The 21,810-nt window shown below is 29.2% G+C and overlaps 3 protein-coding genes across 9 annotated transcripts; 1 reads left to right on the top strand and 2 right to left on the bottom strand.

Moving 5' to 3' along the window:
• Window positions 1-7,006: 7,006 nt before the first annotated feature.
• LOC101497804 (uncharacterized) lies at window positions 7,007-11,448 on the bottom strand. Of its 7 annotated transcripts, none has more exons than XM_027336654.2 (13): window positions 11,192-11,448; window positions 11,058-11,112; window positions 10,904-10,959; window positions 10,724-10,824; window positions 10,429-10,498; window positions 9,826-9,895; window positions 9,432-9,488; window positions 8,994-9,061; window positions 8,821-8,901; window positions 8,490-8,567; window positions 8,245-8,400; window positions 7,860-8,012; window positions 7,007-7,212 (listed from the first exon to the last, which is right to left on the bottom strand). In XM_027336654.2, the coding sequence occupies exons 1-13, from the start codon at window positions 11,315-11,317 to the stop codon at window positions 7,171-7,173; spliced, it is 1,113 nt and encodes a 370-aa protein (XP_027192455.1). In that variant the 5' UTR covers window positions 11,318-11,448; the 3' UTR covers window positions 7,007-7,170. The 7 variants fall into 7 exon arrangements, with proteins under 7 accessions (XP_027192455.1, XP_004510185.1, XP_073219492.1 ...); XM_004510128.4 differs by having other exon boundaries at window positions 7,007-7,414; window positions 11,192-11,445; XM_073363391.1 differs by lacking the exon at window positions 9,432-9,488 and having other exon boundaries at window positions 7,007-7,414.
• A 1,010-nt stretch (window positions 11,449-12,458) lies between these two features.
• Window positions 12,459-16,550, top strand: LOC101498329 (uncharacterized). The gene is given in 9 exon segments (XM_004510129.4): window positions 12,459-12,546; window positions 13,269-13,348; window positions 14,126-14,153; window positions 14,155-14,228; window positions 14,311-14,467; window positions 15,146-15,274; window positions 15,425-15,511; window positions 15,992-16,036; window positions 16,166-16,550. Coding segments are annotated over 8 exon segments (672 nt in total). The 5' UTR covers window positions 12,459-12,546; window positions 13,269-13,334; the 3' UTR covers window positions 16,304-16,550.
• Window positions 16,551-17,255: 705 nt separating this feature from the next.
• Window positions 17,256-21,117, bottom strand: LOC101498673 (ubiquitin-like-conjugating enzyme ATG10). Its single transcript, XM_004510131.4, has 6 exons — window positions 20,985-21,117; window positions 19,107-19,332; window positions 18,875-18,971; window positions 18,441-18,533; window positions 18,042-18,139; window positions 17,256-17,820 (listed from the first exon to the last, which is right to left on the bottom strand). The coding sequence occupies exons 1-6, from the start codon at window positions 21,038-21,040 to the stop codon at window positions 17,614-17,616; spliced, it is 777 nt and encodes a 258-aa protein (XP_004510188.1). The 5' UTR covers window positions 21,041-21,117; the 3' UTR covers window positions 17,256-17,613.
• Between the last annotated feature and the right edge of the window lie 693 nt (window positions 21,118-21,810).

Below are 21,810 nucleotides of genomic sequence, written 5' to 3'. Positions count from 1 at the left end.
CTGTTTTTGTATGTGAAGTAAATTTTTTTATACGAACATTAAACCGTTTTTATTTTACCAAATAATTTTTTTTTACGTCTGTTGAACAAGATAACGTTCACTCATATTTATAATTTTTTATATGATAATAGTATTATAACTTTTTTACTAAAGTATTTATAATATTTTATTGCATATATAATAAAAACAAACCATATGTGTACTTTATTTTTTAATCAAAAAAGATTAAAAAAATTATTAATTTATCATTTTCATTTTTTTTCTTTGTAATTTCTTCTAAAATTTTGATTCATCTAACACATAACTCTATAAAAATCGTTTATAACGTGTCACTCTTTATAATGTTTTATGGAATTATAATTTTTATTAGTGTAAGACAGATTTTTTGCAACACACTATTTATGAGTCGGACATTATTAGGTCTAATAGGTGTATATAAATGACAGGTGACCCGATTGATCGACTATAATATTATCTTATATTTTTGTATTAATCGTATTAGAAATATGCCAGACATTAAATAAGAATATCTCTTATACTTTAGCAAGCCATGGAATCCAAGACGTTTGTTATATGTTAGAGGTCTCACAATCACATAATACTCCACCATTCTTATTGTTGACGCATTAATGCATATTTAGACATTGTATTTGCCTAATTTTCATAAATACCGAAAAAAAAACCCACCAAAGTCTCATACAAACAGTTTCATTGACATTTGTATAAGTTGATTTCATCTTGGGCATGGTACAACCATACATCACCCATAAGACCTTATGATAATCATTAAAAAAATTTAAAACCGCAAGTACAAAGAAAAAACTACACACAAAAAAGGGTTATTCTTATAAAAGTGTCTACTCTTATATTTATTTCTGCTCTAAAGGGAGATTGATTTTGCTAATGAGAAAGTGTCTACTCTTGCTGGAAATGGGACCAAGGGGTCTGATTATATTGGAGGAGGAAAAGGAGACACTCAGGTAATTAAATTAATTTGTAAATTTTGAGGATGAGTGACATGCACGTAATATACAGCTAAAAATCCAAGATGGACCTCATAATTTTTTCAAACATAAACTTGTTAGGCTCCTTAATGAACCACAAAGTTAGACTCAATTTTCTCCCTTTTCCAGCTCCTTGGGATGTCTGTTTTCATCCATTTGAAGAAAAGATTTATATTGCCATGGCTGGCCAACATCAGATTTGGGAGCACAATATATTGAGTGGAATTACCAGAGCATTTAGTGGTGATGGCTACGAAAGAAATTTAAATGGATCTTATATTTTACGTTGTTATCATTTCTTATCCAACAGCATGTTCATGCTCTAGTGTTATCTTTTCAGATTCAACCTGCATTGCCTATCCTTGGAAACTTTTGTTGATGACTGATGAAAAAGTTGTAGTAAATGATCGAAGCTGTCATTGAAGCAAATGTTTTCCCAAGACTTGTAATAAATAAAATGCCTTTTGGTTGGGGCAGTAGTAATTTTGGATCGGTGGTTCACGTTCCAATATTATTCATAATAGAAAATATTAAATATTTTTTATGGTAAAATGTAAAAATTGGTATAATGTTTAGAAACCATGAAATAATAATGTATTTTTTATGAAATGATATTTCCTAAAATAATAAAGTTAATAAATAACTATTAGATTTATAAAAATTATTGTTAATTTATTGGTTTAAGAAATAATGTACTAAAAATCTTCCATTTGTGAATGTACCGTAGAATCTTTTTTTTTATTTGATTATATATGTTTTTTTATTATATTAATTTATATTAAATATACATAATAATATTGGTATAACTTTTATTTTTATTTTAAATAAAAAAAAATGAAATTAGTTAAAAATAATGATCATTTGATGGTAGAATAATGAGTTGTTTATGGAAAGCAATAATATAAATTTGTATATTGTTGTAATTTATTATTAGTCATTAAAATTTGGAATAGAATATTTATAAGGTGTTGATTGATTTAATTTCGTTAAATGTGTGATATTTGATATTATTGAGATATTTAACATTATTGTGATATTTGATATTATTGTGATATTTGATATCATTGTGATATTTGGTGCACATGTTTGATTAAATCAGTTTATGTGAATGCAGTGTAATGTAAGTATAATTGATGATGATGTGTGATTTATGATATAAATTTGTGACAAGTTTATGTGATAATAATGATGATGTTTGATTTATGATAGTGATTCTATAAATTTGTGATGAATTTATGTGATGATATATGATTAATGATAGTGATATTGTGAATTTGTGATGAGAATATTGAAGTAACCTCATAGTTGGTGAAATAATTTTGATTCCAATTTGTGTTTGAGATGACGGTCTTAATGGAGTATCATAAGCTAACGAGGGGAGAAAATAAATATTGAGAATTTGTGAAGTGAAGATTATTTTGTCATCATATAGGTAGGGCCTGACAAGCCTAGTGATTTCGAGGAAGTACAACTCAATGAGTATGATCGTGACGGTCTACTATTGAGCCTTAAGGCAAGATTGTTAGACCTTGGAGGTATTCAGGTGGGGAATTCCTAGGTGACTTGGAGGTAGCACTCCAAATGTCGGGAGCTACCATGCAACACATGTTTACCTCGACTGTCACGTATAGGTGTCCCGGGTTGAGTTGAAGGGATCTATGATGACAGGGCCAATTTGAATTGTCCGTCCACCGAGATTGTGACATAGTATCAAGCCTCCTAACCAAGTACTTCAGAGTTAGAATGGTACCACATTGTGAAGTAGAGTCTAAGCTCATGCATAGCATTGCATTTTCTTGTGATTGCTTTGTTGTGATTAATATGTATTATGTGTGATAATAATTTATGTGATGATTTGATGTTACAGTGAAGTGCATTGATTTTCTTTGATTTTGACTATATAGTGTGATGTTTTTCCTTGAAGAATGTTTGTGTAATTATACTGTTTATTGATGATTAATTGTGTGTTCCTCTTATTTATATTATACTATCAACATGATTTTGAAACTCACTTCCTTTGTTGTTTGTGTTTGACTGGTTTGGCCCTGCGTTTGCCAAATCGCAGTATTACAGGTTATTGAATTTTGAAGTTCAAGTTTGAGAGGAACTACGCTGTGATAGGTGATACCGGGGATAAGGGCTTAAATTGTATTTTACTTATTTAATTTGAAACGAATTTTTGTATGAAAATCTTAGAAGTACTAATAAGTTTTTAAATTAAATCAAGTAATAATACTTAGATCAAGCTTATTGAGATTACACTATTTTAACGGATAAAATAAGTTTAAAGTGTTCCTTTTGATTTTTGGGAAACGTGATATGCTAAGTTAAAAATTAAGTTTTTATTTTCTTGGAAACATATTTTTATTTATCTACTGCAAAATTTATAAAAATATAATATAAATTAATATATATTATTTTGGAGTTTAGGGTGTCACAAAAAGAGTTTAAATATATATTTTTAGTTGCTATAACAATATTTCAATTTTAATTTTTATAAAAAATAATACAATTTTTAATCTCTATAAAATAATCATACATACAACTTTAATTTTTATTCTACAAAATAATTCTACATACAAGTTGTTAAGTCAACGCTTATTTTGAAATGAATTTTTACGGTCATGTAAAAATTAATTAATTTAGGTCATATTATATGATACAACTTTAATTAATAACATATTTGACTGAAAAATAATAAAATATATGTTAACTTAATAATAAAAATTAAAATTATATCATACAATATAATCTAAAATAATAAAATATTTGACCTAAATAAGTTGTATCATACTTGACAATAAAATAATTAATTAATGATGTATTTAACCTAAAAAATTAAATAATCATTAAGACATACTTAAAAAAATTAACCGTTTACGTTTTTATTCTAGTCCCTTAATAAGCATAATAAAATATTCCATGTAAGTTTCTATTTAATTCCGACCCCATTCTCTAATTAAGCATCATAGCAACTATTAATTTCCCACTTTTTCCCACTCTGATCAAACATGCAAGGTTTCTTCACTTATATTTTGATTCATGTATTAGCTAGGTTGAATATTGGAACCGAAAATGCTCTTATTAATGTAATGCAATTTGATGCTCGTGGAGGTGGAGATGACACATCTGATGATTCACAAGTATATATATTTTTTATATAATGTTTTTTAAAAATAAATCATTTAATTTTAATAATTGTGCATTTCATGATAACTTATTATTATTTAACAAAAAGCTTATGGTTTTAAGTCTGAATAGATTATGACTAACTGAGTGACCCACGATCTTCATGTATCCATTAATGCTCCTGCTCCTGGTCCCAACACTAAAGGCTTTGACATTGCTAATTCTAGTAATATTTTGATACAAGATTCCAATATAAAATCTGATAATAAAAGTTTATATTATTTTATCTTATCAAAATTTTAATTTTGAAGTATAATTAAAAAAAATATTATGTTATTTATATTTAAAAGGTGGGTCAAACAGAAATTGTTATGAAAACATGGAAAAATCAATTAAAAGAAAAGAAATTATAACTAAGCATTAGTATAAATAAATATTATATTATTAAAAACAAATTAGGTATAAATAAATGTTAAAAAGGTAAAAAGAAAATTACATCAACAATCATTGTCTTTAAAATAATTAACAATTTCTAATTTTATTTTAAATTTTGTTCCTTCTAAATAGGTGATGATGGTATTGCCGTCAATGGTGACTGCTCTTTTATCAATGCTACTCGAGTTACTTGTGGACCACAACATGGAATAAGGTTTGTCATTAAACCTTGTATATTTAAAGTTCATATCAATCAGTGTCGGTAGCCTTGGTAGAAGTGGAGAGTGTGATACCGTTTCAGATGTTTAACTACAAAATTGTACTTTTCTTGAGACTTCAAATGGAACTAGAATTAAGACAGTTCCGGTAACTAAAACTAAAAATTTAAATATGATTGAAGTTCTTATAAAAATATGATATTTATTCAAGTTTAGCCATTTATTATTAACCACATCGTAGATATCTTGGTAAACTTTATAATTCATTGTCCAATAAAACTTAAATGTACGAAAGAAAAAACAAAGTACAATTTTCCCATAATTATCTTTCAATTCTAGATTTTAAATATTTGTATTTTTTTCGCAGGGTGGATCAGGTTATGCAAAACATATTACTTTTGACCAAATCATCCTTCAAAATGTTAAGAACCTAATAAATATAGATCAAAATTATGGTCTTGATAATGAGGTACACATTTCACTCTATATTATTCATATTATATATTGTCATTTTTTAAAAATATTTTAAAAATTATTATTATTAATTAAAGTGATGCTAATAGTTATTTTATAACCGTCTCTGATGAAAATTTAAATTTTAAATTTAAATTGTCTTTTTAAAATTATACATCAAACTATTGCTTCTTAAGTGACATCTTGTTGGTTATATATATATATGGTAATATACTAATACCATAGGTATAGATATGTATGTGTTGAACTTTGTGTAAATTTTTACACTACAAATGTGGAACTGAGTTTTGTGACATATAGAGGATTTAGAGGAACTTCTGCTAGTGATGTTGCTATCAACTTAGTTTGTGGACCCTCGACAAGTTGTTTCAACATTTTATTTAATCAAAATAATATTGTCTCCGCTCAATCAGAAGGAAAAACTTAATCTACTTGTGAAAATGTCCATGGAATAGCTACAAATACTATTCCTAATGTCTCTTGCCTAACCAATTAATGTGTTAACTAGAATATAACTAGTACGTTGCGCATGTGTAATTTGTAGAATATTTTTTCAGTATAAATTTTTATAAAAATTTAAAGGTGATATTTATGGTGTATAAATGTATCAATCTGATCGGAAAAAAATGTTTTAAATTTATAAGTTTTTAGTTTATAAGAATAGTGATTGTATAACTAAAGAATAAATGGAACGAAAATATTGAAAAGTTTATAATATATAAAATGAGTGATTTTCACTCTAAAAATATTATTAAAAAAGATGAGTAATTGTTAATATATATTTTGTTTTGTTTAAATATTCAATCATTATGGAATACTTTATTCTTATAAAAAATTGAATATATATTTTACAATCATTTGAGATATATTTGTAAGCATTGATTTTTATATGATTATTATTTTTATTTTTGTTTTACTTTTTATATTGAGTACTATTATTTCTTTATTTTTTTTTTGACTAATTAAATGAACTATTATTTCTTATATTTTATGTTTTATGTCTCATTTCCACTTAAAATTTCGATAACTAATTCTTAATTAGATCACGTATTTCTTTCAAAAATATTTTGATTTAATTATCGTTTTTGGAGACTGTATATAATAAATAAACTCGAAGTATTATTTTTTACAACAAAAACACGAAATAATGTTGGGAATGATAAGTAATCACTTATTGATTTTGATTATTTTTTACCGTTAATTGAAACTATGCTCCAATTTATGCTTCATCCAATCTATAAGTTTAATATTTTCAAATGAGTGTTTTTATTTTCATGACCAATTTATATAGACAAATATTTTATTTGTATTAAAGGAATAGAATATGTATCCGAACACTAATAAAAGAAAAATTAACACAAATTGTATATTATTTTGAAAATACTTAATGTATAATTTAACATTTTTATTTTTTAAAAAATATTCTTTGTTGGTTTTTTTTTTGTAAAGGTTTGCTAATTTAAATATGTGCTTTAATATTTTTTATTTATTTTAATTTAAACTTCACTGGATTATTTGTATATAAGTTTGATTATGGATTTTCATGTGATTATTATGTTTTATATATTTTGTGGTAATTTATGGTTGCTACATTTTAGTTAATAAGATATAATTAAAATATTGTGATGTTTATATATGCAATAAATTAAAAAAGTAATTATCAATTAAATCAAGTTAGTAATGAGAGTTATATTTTTATTGTTGTTTTTTTAATTATAGAGATATAGAGAAAGAATTAGTAGAATATGGTAAAAAATGAATGAATTATTGAGGTGCCACATCATATTACTGAATGATATGGAAAAATTAATATTATATGACATATAAGAATGTGATGTATCAACATATATTTTTGAGTATTTGTTTTAATATATTATATTGATATTGATTCGCCTCCATTTGTCAATTCATCATTTGGCTCCATATATCCACGATAGAATCAAGATTTTCCTCTGAAAATGTTGATGCCATATTTGGTTTAGTGTACTCAATTCCAATAAACATTACTTTATATTCTAGAGACTGCAAATTAATATGATTGTATAAATGAAAAATATTAAATTAATGTTCTCATCCTTAATTTTTTTTTCTTATTATTCCATAAATAAGTTGTCCAAGTTCTTCACCACAATCTTCCTGTACATGATGTCCAGCCTACAAAGAGCAGGAAGTTTATTATGTCGTTCCCTTATGAGAATATAAAGATTTATGAAAAATAATATATTTCTCACACTATTCTTCATTTTGAGCTAGCTAACAAACTAGACACTATTGTTCTCAAAATTGATTATAGAATTAATTTTGATATGTTTGGTTGTGTTCAAGTAGAATTGATTTTAACTGCAGAATTAGTTCTAACTTAAAGCTAGAATTTGTAATTGCTTTTAGTCTTAAATCTTTGATTGAACTCACTTTTACACGAATTAATCCAAACATAATAAAAATTAATTTTACAAAATCAATTCATTGAAAATCAATTTTTGTTAGCGAAGATCAAAACACACTAACAAAGACACAAGTATAGCATCAAACCTACCAAACTAGCATCAAAATAATTGAAGATCTGATGCATTGTTAATGAGAACATGATAAGTTTTACCTTTGGAACTTGAATGAGTGTATGGTTGGAATCTTTGCAAAAATCTTCAACTCCATCATAGCTCAACCAACGATCCCTCTGACCCCAACATATCGTCGTTCGAACGTTACAACTTTTGTCCTTAAGTATTGTCTGCATATCCTCCACATACCTCTGAAGGAAAGATGAATTTAAACAAAAATCAAACTTCTCAAATCAAAGAAAAATAGTAAAACTTTGTTATATATGCATCAAGAATGTTAATTACTTAATTATGACTTTTAGATAGTGACATTTTATACAATTCAAAATCTATACTAAGCACAGAAGTTTTGAGTTTTCTGTTTATGGTCTCTCATTTTGATACACAAATTTCGACAATAATTTTCCTGGTAATTGCATTCACCTTGAGGTCTTTCTTCAATGTCCTGGTAATTGCATTCAATGCAAAACCTGAGGATCCAGATATAAGATAGGGTCTTCTATAAACCATTGCATCTTCTTCTTTCATTTTATAGGGTCCACAGCTTGTTAGGGCTTTGTCACTGGCCCTTAATGGATCCTAACCATTTAGAACAGAATCACATTATATGGTATAGCCAAACTATAAACTCCAGCATAAATGCATATGCATAAAGGTATGTATTATACCTGTGAAAATATTTCACCTAGCAGAAAGTTGCTGAATATGGACAGTGTTGGTGGAAGGTTGGCATGTTGGGCTGTTAACTTATAAAATAAGAAACAGAATTGCAACTTATTAATTAACTGTTAATAAGTATTCAGGAAAGTGTTTCTGATTCACAGTATTAATAAGTTTTTATATTAAGTCTAACTCATCCTTACAAAACTGACTTGTAAGGTGAGGGGTGCCACTCTTATAGAACTCTATCTATTTTCCAATATGGTATTTAGATGAAATTTGATGGTGTTAATTGTAGAATCAATTTTTTAAGAAAAAGTACCAGTCAAATAAACGTACAGGTGGATTAAGGAGTATTAAATTGTTAATCTTTTCCTGGTGAATGCTGGCATATTTAACAACAACTGGTGAAAAATATCCCTGTGAACAAACAACACTAATGCCATGTCAAAGAAGAGATTATTTTAATTTAACTAGTAAATTCATGCTTCTTATCAACAAAGCAAACTTACCTGGACAACAAGTGAGACTTTAGTAACAGCCAGTTCATCAATAAGTGACTCCAATGATAACACATATTCTGCAGAGAAGAAGAAAAATATAGTTATGTTTGGATAAACAGTTTAATTAAGTACTTATAGTATAAGTGCTTATATATAAGCTATTTTTAAAACACAAGATAAAATCAAATCAAATTGTTTTCATATAACCTATAATATAACTATAAGTTGTTCACATATGCTACTTGAAAACTGTTTATAGACATATCATAAGTTGTTTCTTCCTAAACATTCTAACAAATGCTTATGTTAGTAGATAAGTTCAGATAAGTCAATTCAAATAGCCTCTAAATCATTTTCCCATTTTTCAGGCCTTTTATTTTTTTTCAAAACAAGAATCCTCAAAAAACAAGTTACTACTTAAGATTGGTTGGACCATTGAACAATTACCATCAAGGGTGTAGTCAAACCCATATCTTGGTTGAGGTTTATCAGAAAATCCAAATCCTGAAATAGGAAATGAAAATGGAGTAAACTTTTGTGTTTCTGCAGTGGTTAATAAATAGGTGAAATCAGAAAAGTTAGCTTAACTAACAAGAAACTATTATAGCCGAAAAATAAAATTAATAAACCAAAGGTAGCCTTCAATAGTTGTTCTGAAAGAGATTTCATTGAAAGCATTTTACAAAATCCTATGTTTCTAACATCCATTAATTTGGTTTAAAAAGCCATAAAGTAAGCAATGACACAAAGCATAGTTGAACATGTCACAAGACATAACTCTAACAAATAAAATAGAAGCAATTATAGTTACAAATATGCAATAAAAACATTGTGATTTTACCTAGCCAGTCAAATGTTATTGCACGATAGTCCTTGGAGAGTACTGGAAGAACTTTGCGATAAGAATATGCCTAGGCAGCAGCATCAATTTGTTAGTAAAATTGTTATTTCTCAATATATCTAATTTGTTAGAGATAAAATAGAACAACTCTAAGACAATGTCACCAATTTGACTTCATCAAACACAATTTCTGTAGAACAATAGTTACATTTTTTTTTATTTGGACTTAGAACAATGGCTGACATTGTCTGTTGTTGAAAGTTGAGACCGAGGATTTGTGTGCATGTGTACATGCAGCACATCTTGAAACAATGAAAGAAGTATTTAAAATTTTGAACAAAAACATAAATCTAACGGTCCGAATTACATGCAGTCATGCAGTTAGCACATGGGTGGTCATCCAATTAAAATCTGATGGTCTAGATTTCAAATTTGTATTTTAGATTTAACGAAAATAATAAAATTGGTTTTGAAATCTGACAATCTGATTAAGATTGGACAGCCACAAATGTGCTGAATGAATGAATGTATGCAATTCAAATCCTAATAAATCTAGAGGTACCCTTTACATAGTTGAAAAATAAAATAAAATAAAAAACTAACCTGTGAAGGGAAACCATGGATTAATATCACTGTAGGATTATCAACACTTCCACTTTCAACACAAAACCATCTATTGTACAAAATCATATTAACAAAATATGATTCAATTAGTAACTCTTAAAACAATAGCACTTCTCATTCTACTTGCAAAATATATCCTATAAAATTCAAATAAGGTCCTATTAATGTATATTAATGCCATCATAATTCCTATGTGAGTTTTTCTTTATTTCTTCTGTGTTCATCTATTTGAAGATAGAAAATGATTGGACATATAAAGATACATTTAATATACCTGAAACGGTCACCAGTAGATTGAGAACTAGTACCCATTGTTAGCCCAAAAATTGGATCTTTTGCCTTTTCACCAGTTCTAGGAATTGAATAGGCTTTAACCTAATAATACAAAAAATCATATTGCTTGAAAATTGTAACATGGAATGAGCCTTTTTAAAAGAAATGTATGAAAAATGACCATTTTCCCTTGCTTAAACCATTCATCACTTGGATTGGGCCCATCTGAATACTTTCCTGTGAAAAGATTCCAAGAAAAGACACATATAATGCATGAATGAATTTGAAAATTGAAATTGATTAAAAAAAAAATAAATAAATAAAAGAGTAAGTACCACCACTGAAAGAGAAACCATCCCCAACAGAAACAGGAGCATCCAGCAGATAATCCTGCATACATACACCAAAGATTAAAGAGGCAAAAGCTGATTAAAAACAACAAGAAGGAACCATATTAACACAAATTAACTTGTTCTTCATTTGAAGTGCTACACTTCAGCTTCAGATATGACTTCTTTCTTGATGGAAACCGCTTTTTTGAAAACTGGGAATGGAAGTAACAATAAGAAGATCCATCAAAAGCTTTAATACTCATTGCAACAAACACTGTTACTAACCCAACACAAATACCGTTGCTATTTTATTTTCATGCTATTCATAAATATACATTTCGGAATGGATAGGGATTCTCTGGTCTCTAAATTGTGATCGAGTCTTAATAATGTCAAATTCATTTTCATTATTATAAATTAAGCTAAATTTTAATATGGATCACTTTAAATTAAAATTCCAACGGCCATGAACTCTTAGGAATACACATTAATGATATTTTATCATAGAGATAGTAATTTAATTGATTTTTATTTGATTAAAATAAAAAACAAATATATATAGCTATTAAATCCACATAAATTATACTACAATTTTATTCATAAAGAAAACGAAAGTTACGAGCTATTATTCCTAGAGATAAATATCGATCTTTGTTAAAATTTTCAATGATTTTTAAATATTAATCACTTAAAAAATTTATCGTAAATTAAATCCTAATAATTTACTGAAACCAAATTGTGATTTTGGTAATACTCCGGCGACGTATATCATTTAATCTCTAGTTGTATCTGTATGGGATTGTTTTGTAAAAGTTAAAGGGAGGGGGTGGGAAAGTTAAAATGAGGAGGTGTGAGTAACAAAGCTGAAGTAGTTGACATGGAGAGGGCCAGGAATAAGAGGCCCAAATCCATCTTGTCCATAATTTTTCTATCAAGAAAGAAAACAAAAAATAGAAGAAAATAAAACAGGTCATTCTGTTTGTTGAGAATTCAGAAATGGCGTTACAGTTTGTGAAGCAGAAGCAGATACGAGGTTTGCAGAACGAGACAACCTTAACTTTCATTTCTATGTTACGAAATTTGAATAAGTTCCCAGCCTCAGGTGTTTTGTCTCTCTCACTATTCCATTCTGTTTTTTCCGAATGTATTAGCACCAAATTATTTATTATTATTATTATTCTGTGATATTAATTTTATGGAGTAAATCAACACTTTTTTTTAATGGGTTGTTTACATTATCATTATGATTATTATTTATTTCAATTTGGAACTTTGAAGTTCATTTGTTTATGCAAGTTGTTGGAGAATTTTAACTATTATTGTATGAAACTGTGTACTCTCAATTGAACTGTGTGTGGTGCATTGAAACTTTGTTGTTGTTTTTTTCATGGAAATTGACTTCAGTGAGATGGGTGAGTGGTCAAATTCCAGTAAAAGCTTCCTTTAGGAGCTATGCTACTGCTAAATCAGAAAAGTTTATACCACTCAAGAAGTAAGTTTTCCATGCTCTAAATAACTACTATATCCTTTCTTCACATCTCATGATTAAAGTATCTTTATTCTCATGTAGTTTTTCTGTTCTTGTGTTGTTCACGAAAACAAAATCCATGTATGTAATGTTAGGATATGGAATAAAGAGGAGTTAGTTAGGGAAGGTAGTTAGTTGATTAGTTAGAAAGTGTCGTTTATAAATAGGGGAACGCATGGATAGAGGAGGATCGTTGTTGAGTATTGTAAACGTTTAGTGGATAGGTGATGACTCTGTTGTAGAAGGGAAACCCTTGGAGGAGAGAGATCTCTCATGTTCTCTCTCTTCCTCTCTCTTTTTTCTTTCTAATCATTCAATAAAATAGTTCTTTCCTTTGAATTCAATTTCTTGGTTTCTAACAAAGTATGTATGATGGTATGTCATGGTATCTTAACCAACTTGGTGAAGCAAATTATTTTGGATTTGTATTGGCTATTAAGCTTGCACTTGTTTTATAATGCAATCTTAAAAATTTGTGGTTGTTCTTGGTGGTATTGCTACAATTATTGAATTCTTTGATTGGCTTGGTTGTAGTGGTACTGGTAATAATATGCCACGGTAGTAAGGCTTTTGGTAAGGATATTGAATGTTGATGATACTAATTAGTTATCCTCCACTATCCGTTTGAAAGAAAATTAGTGATAGCACTGAACTGCTACGTTTATTTTTATTCATTCTACTTTTAGGAAAAAGCGGTTGGATGAAGTATGCCTTGAAAAATATCAGCAATATAGTAGATCAATCATCCAGTCATGGATTTTGCAAGGTAAATAATTTCATTTTTTTATTTCCAATCTAAAGCAAGGACTTCTAGATCTGTTTTGTTTCTATGATTTCATGTTGTAGCCTTTATGTAGTTTTAAAGATATATAGAAATGGATTGTTTCGAGAGGATAATTTTGTCTGCTAGTTTTGCAGACATTTATTCTGAATTAAGTTACCAATTAACCATATGATTGGTACATAATATTGAATTGAAGATTGTTCAATTACTCTGTATTTCAAATGGAATATGGACTGAAACTGTTTTGTAGTTCATGTGAAGATTATGAATGGTTCTTGTATATGGTAGTTTCCGTTTCTTCTTTTCATAATCATGGTTAACTTTTTTAAATGTCCATTTTATATGATGATTATGCAGGTAATATTCCCTTGACCTACCAGTAAACATTTCTATTTTAGTTCAATTGTGTAAAAGACCTAAATATTTATTGACTATCCTACAAATGCCCTTAATTATTGTCAGATTATGATCAGATTTCTGTGTTTTTGAGAAACTGGTAAATGCTAGATTAGTGTGTAATATTTAACTGAACTTTCTGAAACATTTTAGAAAGCTGTGTATAGTTTTTTCAATTGTGTTTGTGTTTGTGTTTCTGGTTTCTCATTGTTGCTTTTTTCATGTTTATTCAAATATGCTAGATTTAAATATGTAATTAAACTTGCTGAAACATTTTTAAAAGCCATGAATAGTTTTTTTTTCAATTGTGTCTGTTTTTCTGGCATCTCATTATTCTGGCGTCGAATTGTTGCTTTGAAACAGGAAAAGTATGTGTGAATGGGAAGGTGATAAACAAAGCCGGAACTCCTGTTCCTGAAAAAGCTGTTGTAGAGATAATAGCTGAAGTTCCAAAATATGTATGTAGGTGAAGACATCAATCTCTATTTACTTGAAATAATATCTCAACAGCAACTTTGATGAAATTATGTTGTTGTTTGGTTTTATAGAGCTGGACATAAGTTGGAAGGTGCCATTGAACAGCTCAGTGTTGATGTTGCCGGTAAAGTGGCTCTGGATTCTGGGCTGTCAACTGGAGGATTTACTGACTGCTTACTTCAGTATGGTGCATCACATGTTTATGGGGTTGATGTAGGTTATGGACAGGTAACTTATTATTTTTTTGGGTTAATTTGGAAGTGCAAAGGTGATTAAGGGTAGGATTGAATCTCCATCATCATAATCTCACACAAGTCTTTAACTGTTCATTGGTGACACAATTAAGCTACAAACTCATTAGCTATTCGTTTGTCCTTTTTTTGCTTTAAATGCAAACTTTGTTATGTAGTTTTCCTTTTATTTCTTAGTTTTGAGGCAAATACGATTGCTTGTTGTTTATTGTTAATTTGCTATGTGTTGAATGATTAAGCATATACAGTTATGCCTTAGAGGCTTAAATTTATTAAGTGCTTTACTTTTTGTTTCATTGTCATGTTTGGTTTTTTCTTGGGATTTTTCCCTTTGCTCTTCCTTCAACTAATGTTAATATGTAAGTTATGGCTTTTGAATTCTTAAGATGAATATTTTGAAAGTTTTGAGTGCTTTTTTTATTTTTGAGTTTTGAAATGATTTGAGAACATTTTTGCTATTTTTGTGAACTCATCTTAATAATATATCTTACTTTGGAGTCTTAATGAGTATGTTTGTTAATTTGTTTCATATCTTTTTAGAAGATTTGAAACTCTATTATCGTTTTCTTATTGCATTTTCCTGATTGCATTGCTTTACTGCATATCAGCAATTGCTCAGTGATTCTCTATTGCTAATGATTGCTAACTTATCTAGGTAGCAGACAAAATCCGAAGAGATGAACGTGTATCTGTTATAGAACGGACAAATTTAAGATATCTTACAGAGCTCCCACAAAAAGTTGATTTGGTGACCCTAGACCTCTCATTCATTTCTATTCTTACGGTATGCTCTCAAATCAGGTTAAAAATAGTCCTATGCTCCTGTTTGTCTGTGTAGCTTTTTTTGCTGATCCATGCATAACATGACATGGTCATACCTGTATGTATGATTAGCCCTTTAAATCCACTAAATAACCTTATATTCTTTTAACAGGTCATGCCTGCTGTGGTAAATGTCATGAAGGAAGATGCTGCATTAGTGACCTTGGTTAAACCACAATTTGAAGCTCAGAGATCTCAAGTAAGGAATATTAACTTTTATTATGTTATTTTTCTGTTTGTTTTCATATTTCCAGCAATAATATACAATCACATACTCTCTACTTGGTCTATATGATATCATTGACATCGGACCAGTTTATGTCACTGAGGGTCAACGTAAAGATAACAAATGAACTTAAAAGCATTATAAATATAATATTCTATGCAAGCAGGATTATTTTTGTTTAATAAAATAATCATTTCCAGTTACATAGCGGCGCTATAGGTTGTGGCAATAGCAGAACAAATTGCTATTGGTTTGTGATATGCTATTTAGTACAAAATATGATCAAAGAACGGTTGTAGCTGCGCTATAACAACATTGTGTGGTGGAATTTAAACAAACTGCTACTTTTTGCGATCTGCAATTGACAACATTGATATTTTTTCCCCCTATCTTCTAGAAATAAAGAGGAAACAAAATATCATTTCTAAATTTGGAATTCTGTTGTCTGTGCAGGTAGGAAAGGGAGGGATAGTGAAAGATCCCGCTGTCCATCAAGAGGTGGGTGTTTTTGTGCTATTTGAACTGTGTTGTTTGTTATCAACTTGTTAAATGAGGCTCTTAGATTATCTTACGAAGTGATTCGAGATAACTCTGCTAAACTAAATATGATTGATTTCTGCAATTCAGGTTCTTGAGAAGATTACTAAAGGAGTAGAGAGTTTTGGTTTTATCAGCAAAGGTTCGATTGAGTCTCCTCTCAAAGGCGCAGAGGGTAATACAGAGTTCCTTGTTCACTTCAGCAGAATACATAACAAAGGTTCTTAAAATCATGAAGAAATTAGAGAAGAAATTATGCTTGATGCATTTCTTCAATCTTCAAAGTGAGAGTTGAGAGAGATGTATTCCTGTATAGTAATGAGTTGTAGGTGCCATTGAATGGTAGTGGTGAAATTTTGTATTAATTTTTAAAACAAATGACCCATTATTACTGAAAGAATGTAATGTTGTAATATAAGCTGCATCTGTTAAACTTCCTTAATCTTTGACATATATATTTCCCTTTCGGTTTTCACCTATGGCTATGGTCATATGAAAACTTGATGATGAGTAGGTAGCCTTCATAGAATTGGATGTTGTTTCCTCCTTGTGATATCTTGTTTATCCACTGAGAATGCTGAATTTTTAATTTGAGAAATTTAATTTGAACGATATGATCTTGATTCGAAAGCCAAATAATTCCTTGATCTGCTTCTTGCTAGAAGTTTATTGGATTAAATATAAGTGGAAAATTTTCCCTTTTATGTTCAAAGAATAAATTGTGAAGAACTTGGTTCATAATGCACAATATATGTTTTACTGTGCTATTCAATATGTCCTAAGAGTTTAACTATACCTTCAAGGCTTCAACAATACTATGACTATGACACTTAGAAAATGGCTTGTAATGTTGGATTGGATCACACTAGTTCAACGGATTCTCCCTATTTTCTAATAACTTATTTGTAGTGAGTTTCAATCCTCCTCCAATGTTTACTCAAAAGCCTTCAATTTTTGTCTAAATTGACCAATACATATGTGTATTTGAGCACAATAGAAGGCAGGAGAAGAAACCTCATATTATGTAACTAACAATAGCACATCAAAAACGAAAGTTCCTCATGGGGTATTTATAAATAGATAATGAAATCTCAAATACGCAGAAGGAAAAAAAAGTTTCAATTTAATTAAAATTGCTAAACAATGGTATTTAAGGTATTGAAAAGCAGTTCATGTACAATTTGTTCTTAAAAATCAGTTTTTATTTCTTAACAAGTATATGCAAGTTGGTTCTTCAAAGGAGTTCCTAAAAATATATACAGATGTGTTGGAAGTGAGTTCCATTTAATTGTATCCTGGTATGACAAATGACAATATTTCATGTATTCAACATAGAAGGAGTGAATTCCACTAATTTCTACTAGAAACAGGTCTCAACTTCTCCACAAGTTTTTCTCCTGCATTTCTACCATTGACAACAGCAAACACATCCCTTCCTCCATCACATAATGTTGGGACAACATCTTACAAATGATGAGAAACTTTTTTCTCTCTCTTTTCCATTGTTTCATTCTCTAGTAAGCATGTGTGCTGCGCGTCTAAGATTCATTTGAAACGACAGTATCGAGCATTCCCAACGGAGTTTTAAGACCAACCACTTGCCCGACAACTGAGAACCAAGAAACCAGATATTGTTCAATAAAGTTTTTGTTCAAAGATGTATTGTTATTGCAGAGCAATTTCATCCAGTCGGTTGTCCCACATGGATGTAACTTGTACCATGGCCTATTCAAATATGGGTGTTCCTGCAAGATTTAAAATTGAAACCATTAAATATAATGTATAGAAGAGGGATTATAAACAAAAGCAAGGACCATATGGAACAAAATTTGATGTACTTTTCATTATATTTCCAACAGTAACAAAATACTAGTACATTATTATTCATGTAAATTATAAGAAAACAAAAATTAGTTAAAACACAAGCATTTAAAGAAAAGGAAAAATATAGAAACAAGTTATTTACTTCTTGAGTTATAAATGTCCATTTGGATTCCAGTAGCAACTCTGCAGAATGACCAGGAAGGTCCTTTTCAATTTCACTGAACGGCAAAGGTTGTCCATCTACATAATCAAAAATCATTTATGTGATATTCAAGCAAGAAACCTTTTTATTTTAAAGCTAAGTTTTAAATCATTATTATTCAAAATATTCAATACCACCAGGAAAACCAGCAATTGTAGTATCCACATTCAATAGCATAAATGATGTAATAAGATCAGAGGATCACTTCAAACAACCTAGTTAATTAAACAACCATAATGTAGTCTTGGTTTTCAAACTTAATTGTTTTGATAGTTTATATTTACATATCCATTAAGATATTTATCATACACAACTCCACAGATAGTAAAGTGAACATACCACTGTGGTATGACCGGAAGTACAACACTGGAACCCTAAATGAAGGACTGTAGACAATGTGAAAATCATAGTGGTTTACTTCATACCCAGGACCTAGTAGAAAGGAAGACATAAGTTATGTAAGTAGTTGGGTAAGGAAAAGTACTGAAACTGCATAGGATCCAAATTTATTTTATGAGATAAAAGTAAGTTAGCTTAGAAATACTAGAATTTGGATTGTACGCAGAAGACTCAAAACTACATGCACTCATGCAGTTCGCATATCTGTGGCCGTTCCGAATAAAATCCGAAGGTCTAGATATCATGCTATTTTTATTTTTAAACATGAAATGATAAACTTGAAATCTAAACTGTCTTATCTTAGTTGAACAGCCACATATCAAGTCAACTGCATGCAATTCAAATATGGAATACTAATACCAATTAGGCCATACAAACTAAAGTTGCATGATCAAAGGGCTCTTCTTCTCTATGTGAGATGTTGCTCACTTCTTTGCATGTCAGACTTATGTTGCATTCTTCTTTCTCTTTCTGTAATGACAGTTACACTAAATTAGTTTTATAACTAAATATTCACTTGATTTTGATCTTCCTTTTTTTGTGTGCACAACTTGATTTTAATCTTCATTTCAAGAAAATTAGATTTACACTAAATTGGTGGCAGACCTCATGTGATTTTACAAGGCACACATTCTCCAGTGATAAGTATCCTTCCTTATGAGAAGAACTCAAACGATGTTTTGGCCAAGGAGTCCACAGCCATGGTGGAAAGGAAGGATTGAACATTTTCCACTTGTCAGAGAATGTAGAAGCAGAAAGGGAAAAATCATTTAAAGAGAGAGTCCCATCCCAATGGTCTTTGTCCTTAACAGCCTCTTTAAAGTCCATACCCCTACAAAAAGGAGGTACATTTCTTATGATCAATACTATGAAGCTTAATACTCTAAAACTGGAACGTACAATAGGTGCCCTACTCATCCATCCAATATTTATACATTCCATCAAGTTTTTTTATCTTAACTCTTATTCCAAGAAAAAGGGACCTTAGGAATACAAATCTATAAGTTCTAGTAAAAAATTAGCTAAAATTCTACTTGTATGATCCATTTATTTTAATACTTTTTATCTAAATAGTTCTCAATAAACCATCATTTTGAATCTTCAAATTTAGAGAATTCCATCAAATTGTTTAACACACGTCAAAATACTTCTAACCCGTGAGCAAAAATCTCCTTAAAATAATTGACATAAGATCATTTTGATTTACTTTAAACAATTTGAGCATTATGATATTTCTTAAATTTAAAATCCAAATAAAAACTAATGTTTTACACCAAATTGCTAGTTAAGGATTCTTTTGTTTTCAAAAAATTTATGCAAACCAAAATTTCTAGTTAGAGGACAGGACTATTGCCCCTGGTAGTTACAAATTAAAATCTAAGGAAAGGACTAATTAACTTACCTAGACTTTAAATATGAGAATCAAAATCTTGTATCCTGTGTTTTAAAAGACATTACAATTATCATGTTATGTATATTAATCATATTATTGTATTATGGATTTAGAAAAACTAATCATCAGTTAAAAATTAATTAAACTGATCTAATTTTTAGTTGCTGCTTATCTTGAGTTAAATTCAGTGCTAAAAAAACAACTTAATGGTTATCTTAAGTTAGATCCAGTGCTAAAGCCTGAAACCCAACAACGTTACTGTGATATTTTTCTTTTCTTTAATAATAATAATGTTTTATAACAATTTATATATTGTATCTGTAATCATTGATCGGTAACATCCAAGGTCCAAATTTCCGGCGAGAATCATAAAAAATAAGGATATCACGTAGTCATCACAATCATCCAATATCAATCGGATAGTCCAGATTTCAAAACAGGTTTTGATTTTTTTTAGATAAAAATTCCGATCTTAAATTATGGACAGTCCAATCTTGATTGGAAAACCGGGTCCACCCATTGCATATAGACCCAATTCAATAAAAACAACAGATTTATATGTTATTATTCAACTGTTGAAATCATTCACAAATCTATCAATAGCTGAAAGTATATCTAATATTATTATAAAAATAAATTAAAAACGAAAATAAAATATAATAATCTAAAAAGTAAATATCTGGAAAAAAAACTAGATAATTAGGGTAGTAGATTTATATGTAATCCTATAGATATCAAAATTAAAAAAAAAAATAGAAAAAGAAATGTGTGTTAATGTAATGTAGAGTCCAGATGTAGCTCAAATAATAATAATATGTATTATTGGGCAACGATGAACGCCTTATGAAAGAGATTAATCAGAAAAAAAAAGGGAAACCCCAAATTCATCTGATTCATTCTCTTTCAATTTCATTTCCCAGACATGTAACGGTCTCTACCAACCATAAACAAGGTAGATACCTGACTATGTCTGGATTCTTTCAATCGTGAATAACAAATATTGATTTGAAAAACAGCAAAAATAATACACCCTAAGACGAAAAGATTTACATAAACAAAAATAAAAAGGAGAAATAGAGAGAGTATCAAACCCTAGAGTGACGAATGATGCTTCCCTCCTCCACTGCTCCGTTTTTATAGCATGCATTCCGTTGAAGAGGTGATGAATGGGATTAGGGTTTGTAATATTGGGCCCAACGGTGATTTATCTCATTGGGCTTTATTTGCGTTTTATTCTAATTGTGGGCCCTTTTAATATAATAGAACAAGATAAGAGTTTTGTACCAGGCACCCCCCCAATTTGACCTGCCACCCCCCCAGTTATGATTAAAAGACAATTTTACCCTCCATCACATATATAAAAACCAAAAAAAAAATTTTACCCACACTTTTCACCAAATCATTCGAAAATTTCAAATATTCGATCCAGATTCAACCCAACCTTCGAAGATCTCAAAGATTCGAAACGCAAAAGTAAGTTTCCTTTCGAAAATTTGCAATTTTTGAAACTTTCGAAATGCATTCCTCGAACATTTTGAAATCTTCGAAACAAGAAACTTTCGGAAGTTTCTTGAATTTGAAATCTTCGAAATGCAAGGTCAGGGATACTTTCGAAATGTTCTGGGAAAGTTTCGAAACCTAATTTCGAAAGTTTGGATCTGAGAAAGTTTCGAAACACAGTTTCGAAGGTTTGGATCTAGGAAAGGTTCGAAACGTACTTTTATATATTATTTATAATTTTTTGAAACGAAATTGGACATATTATTTATATATTATTACATTTATATATTATTAATATATTTTTATATATTTGTTACATTGATTTTTTATTGTTTATAATTTTTTTTAATATTTATATATTTATATGTTGCAGTGCCTAGGATGAGAGGTGCTTTCGGCCAAATTATTCGCAATATT

This window comes from Cicer arietinum, chromosome 7 (assembly GCF_000331145.2).
Source record: "Cicer arietinum cultivar CDC Frontier isolate Library 1 chromosome 7, Cicar.CDCFrontier_v2.0, whole genome shotgun sequence".
Lineage (NCBI taxonomy): Eukaryota > Viridiplantae > Streptophyta > Magnoliopsida > Fabales > Fabaceae > Cicer > Cicer arietinum.
Note: the sequence above shows the minus strand (reverse complement) of the source record. Positions and strands in the feature narration are given on the sequence as shown.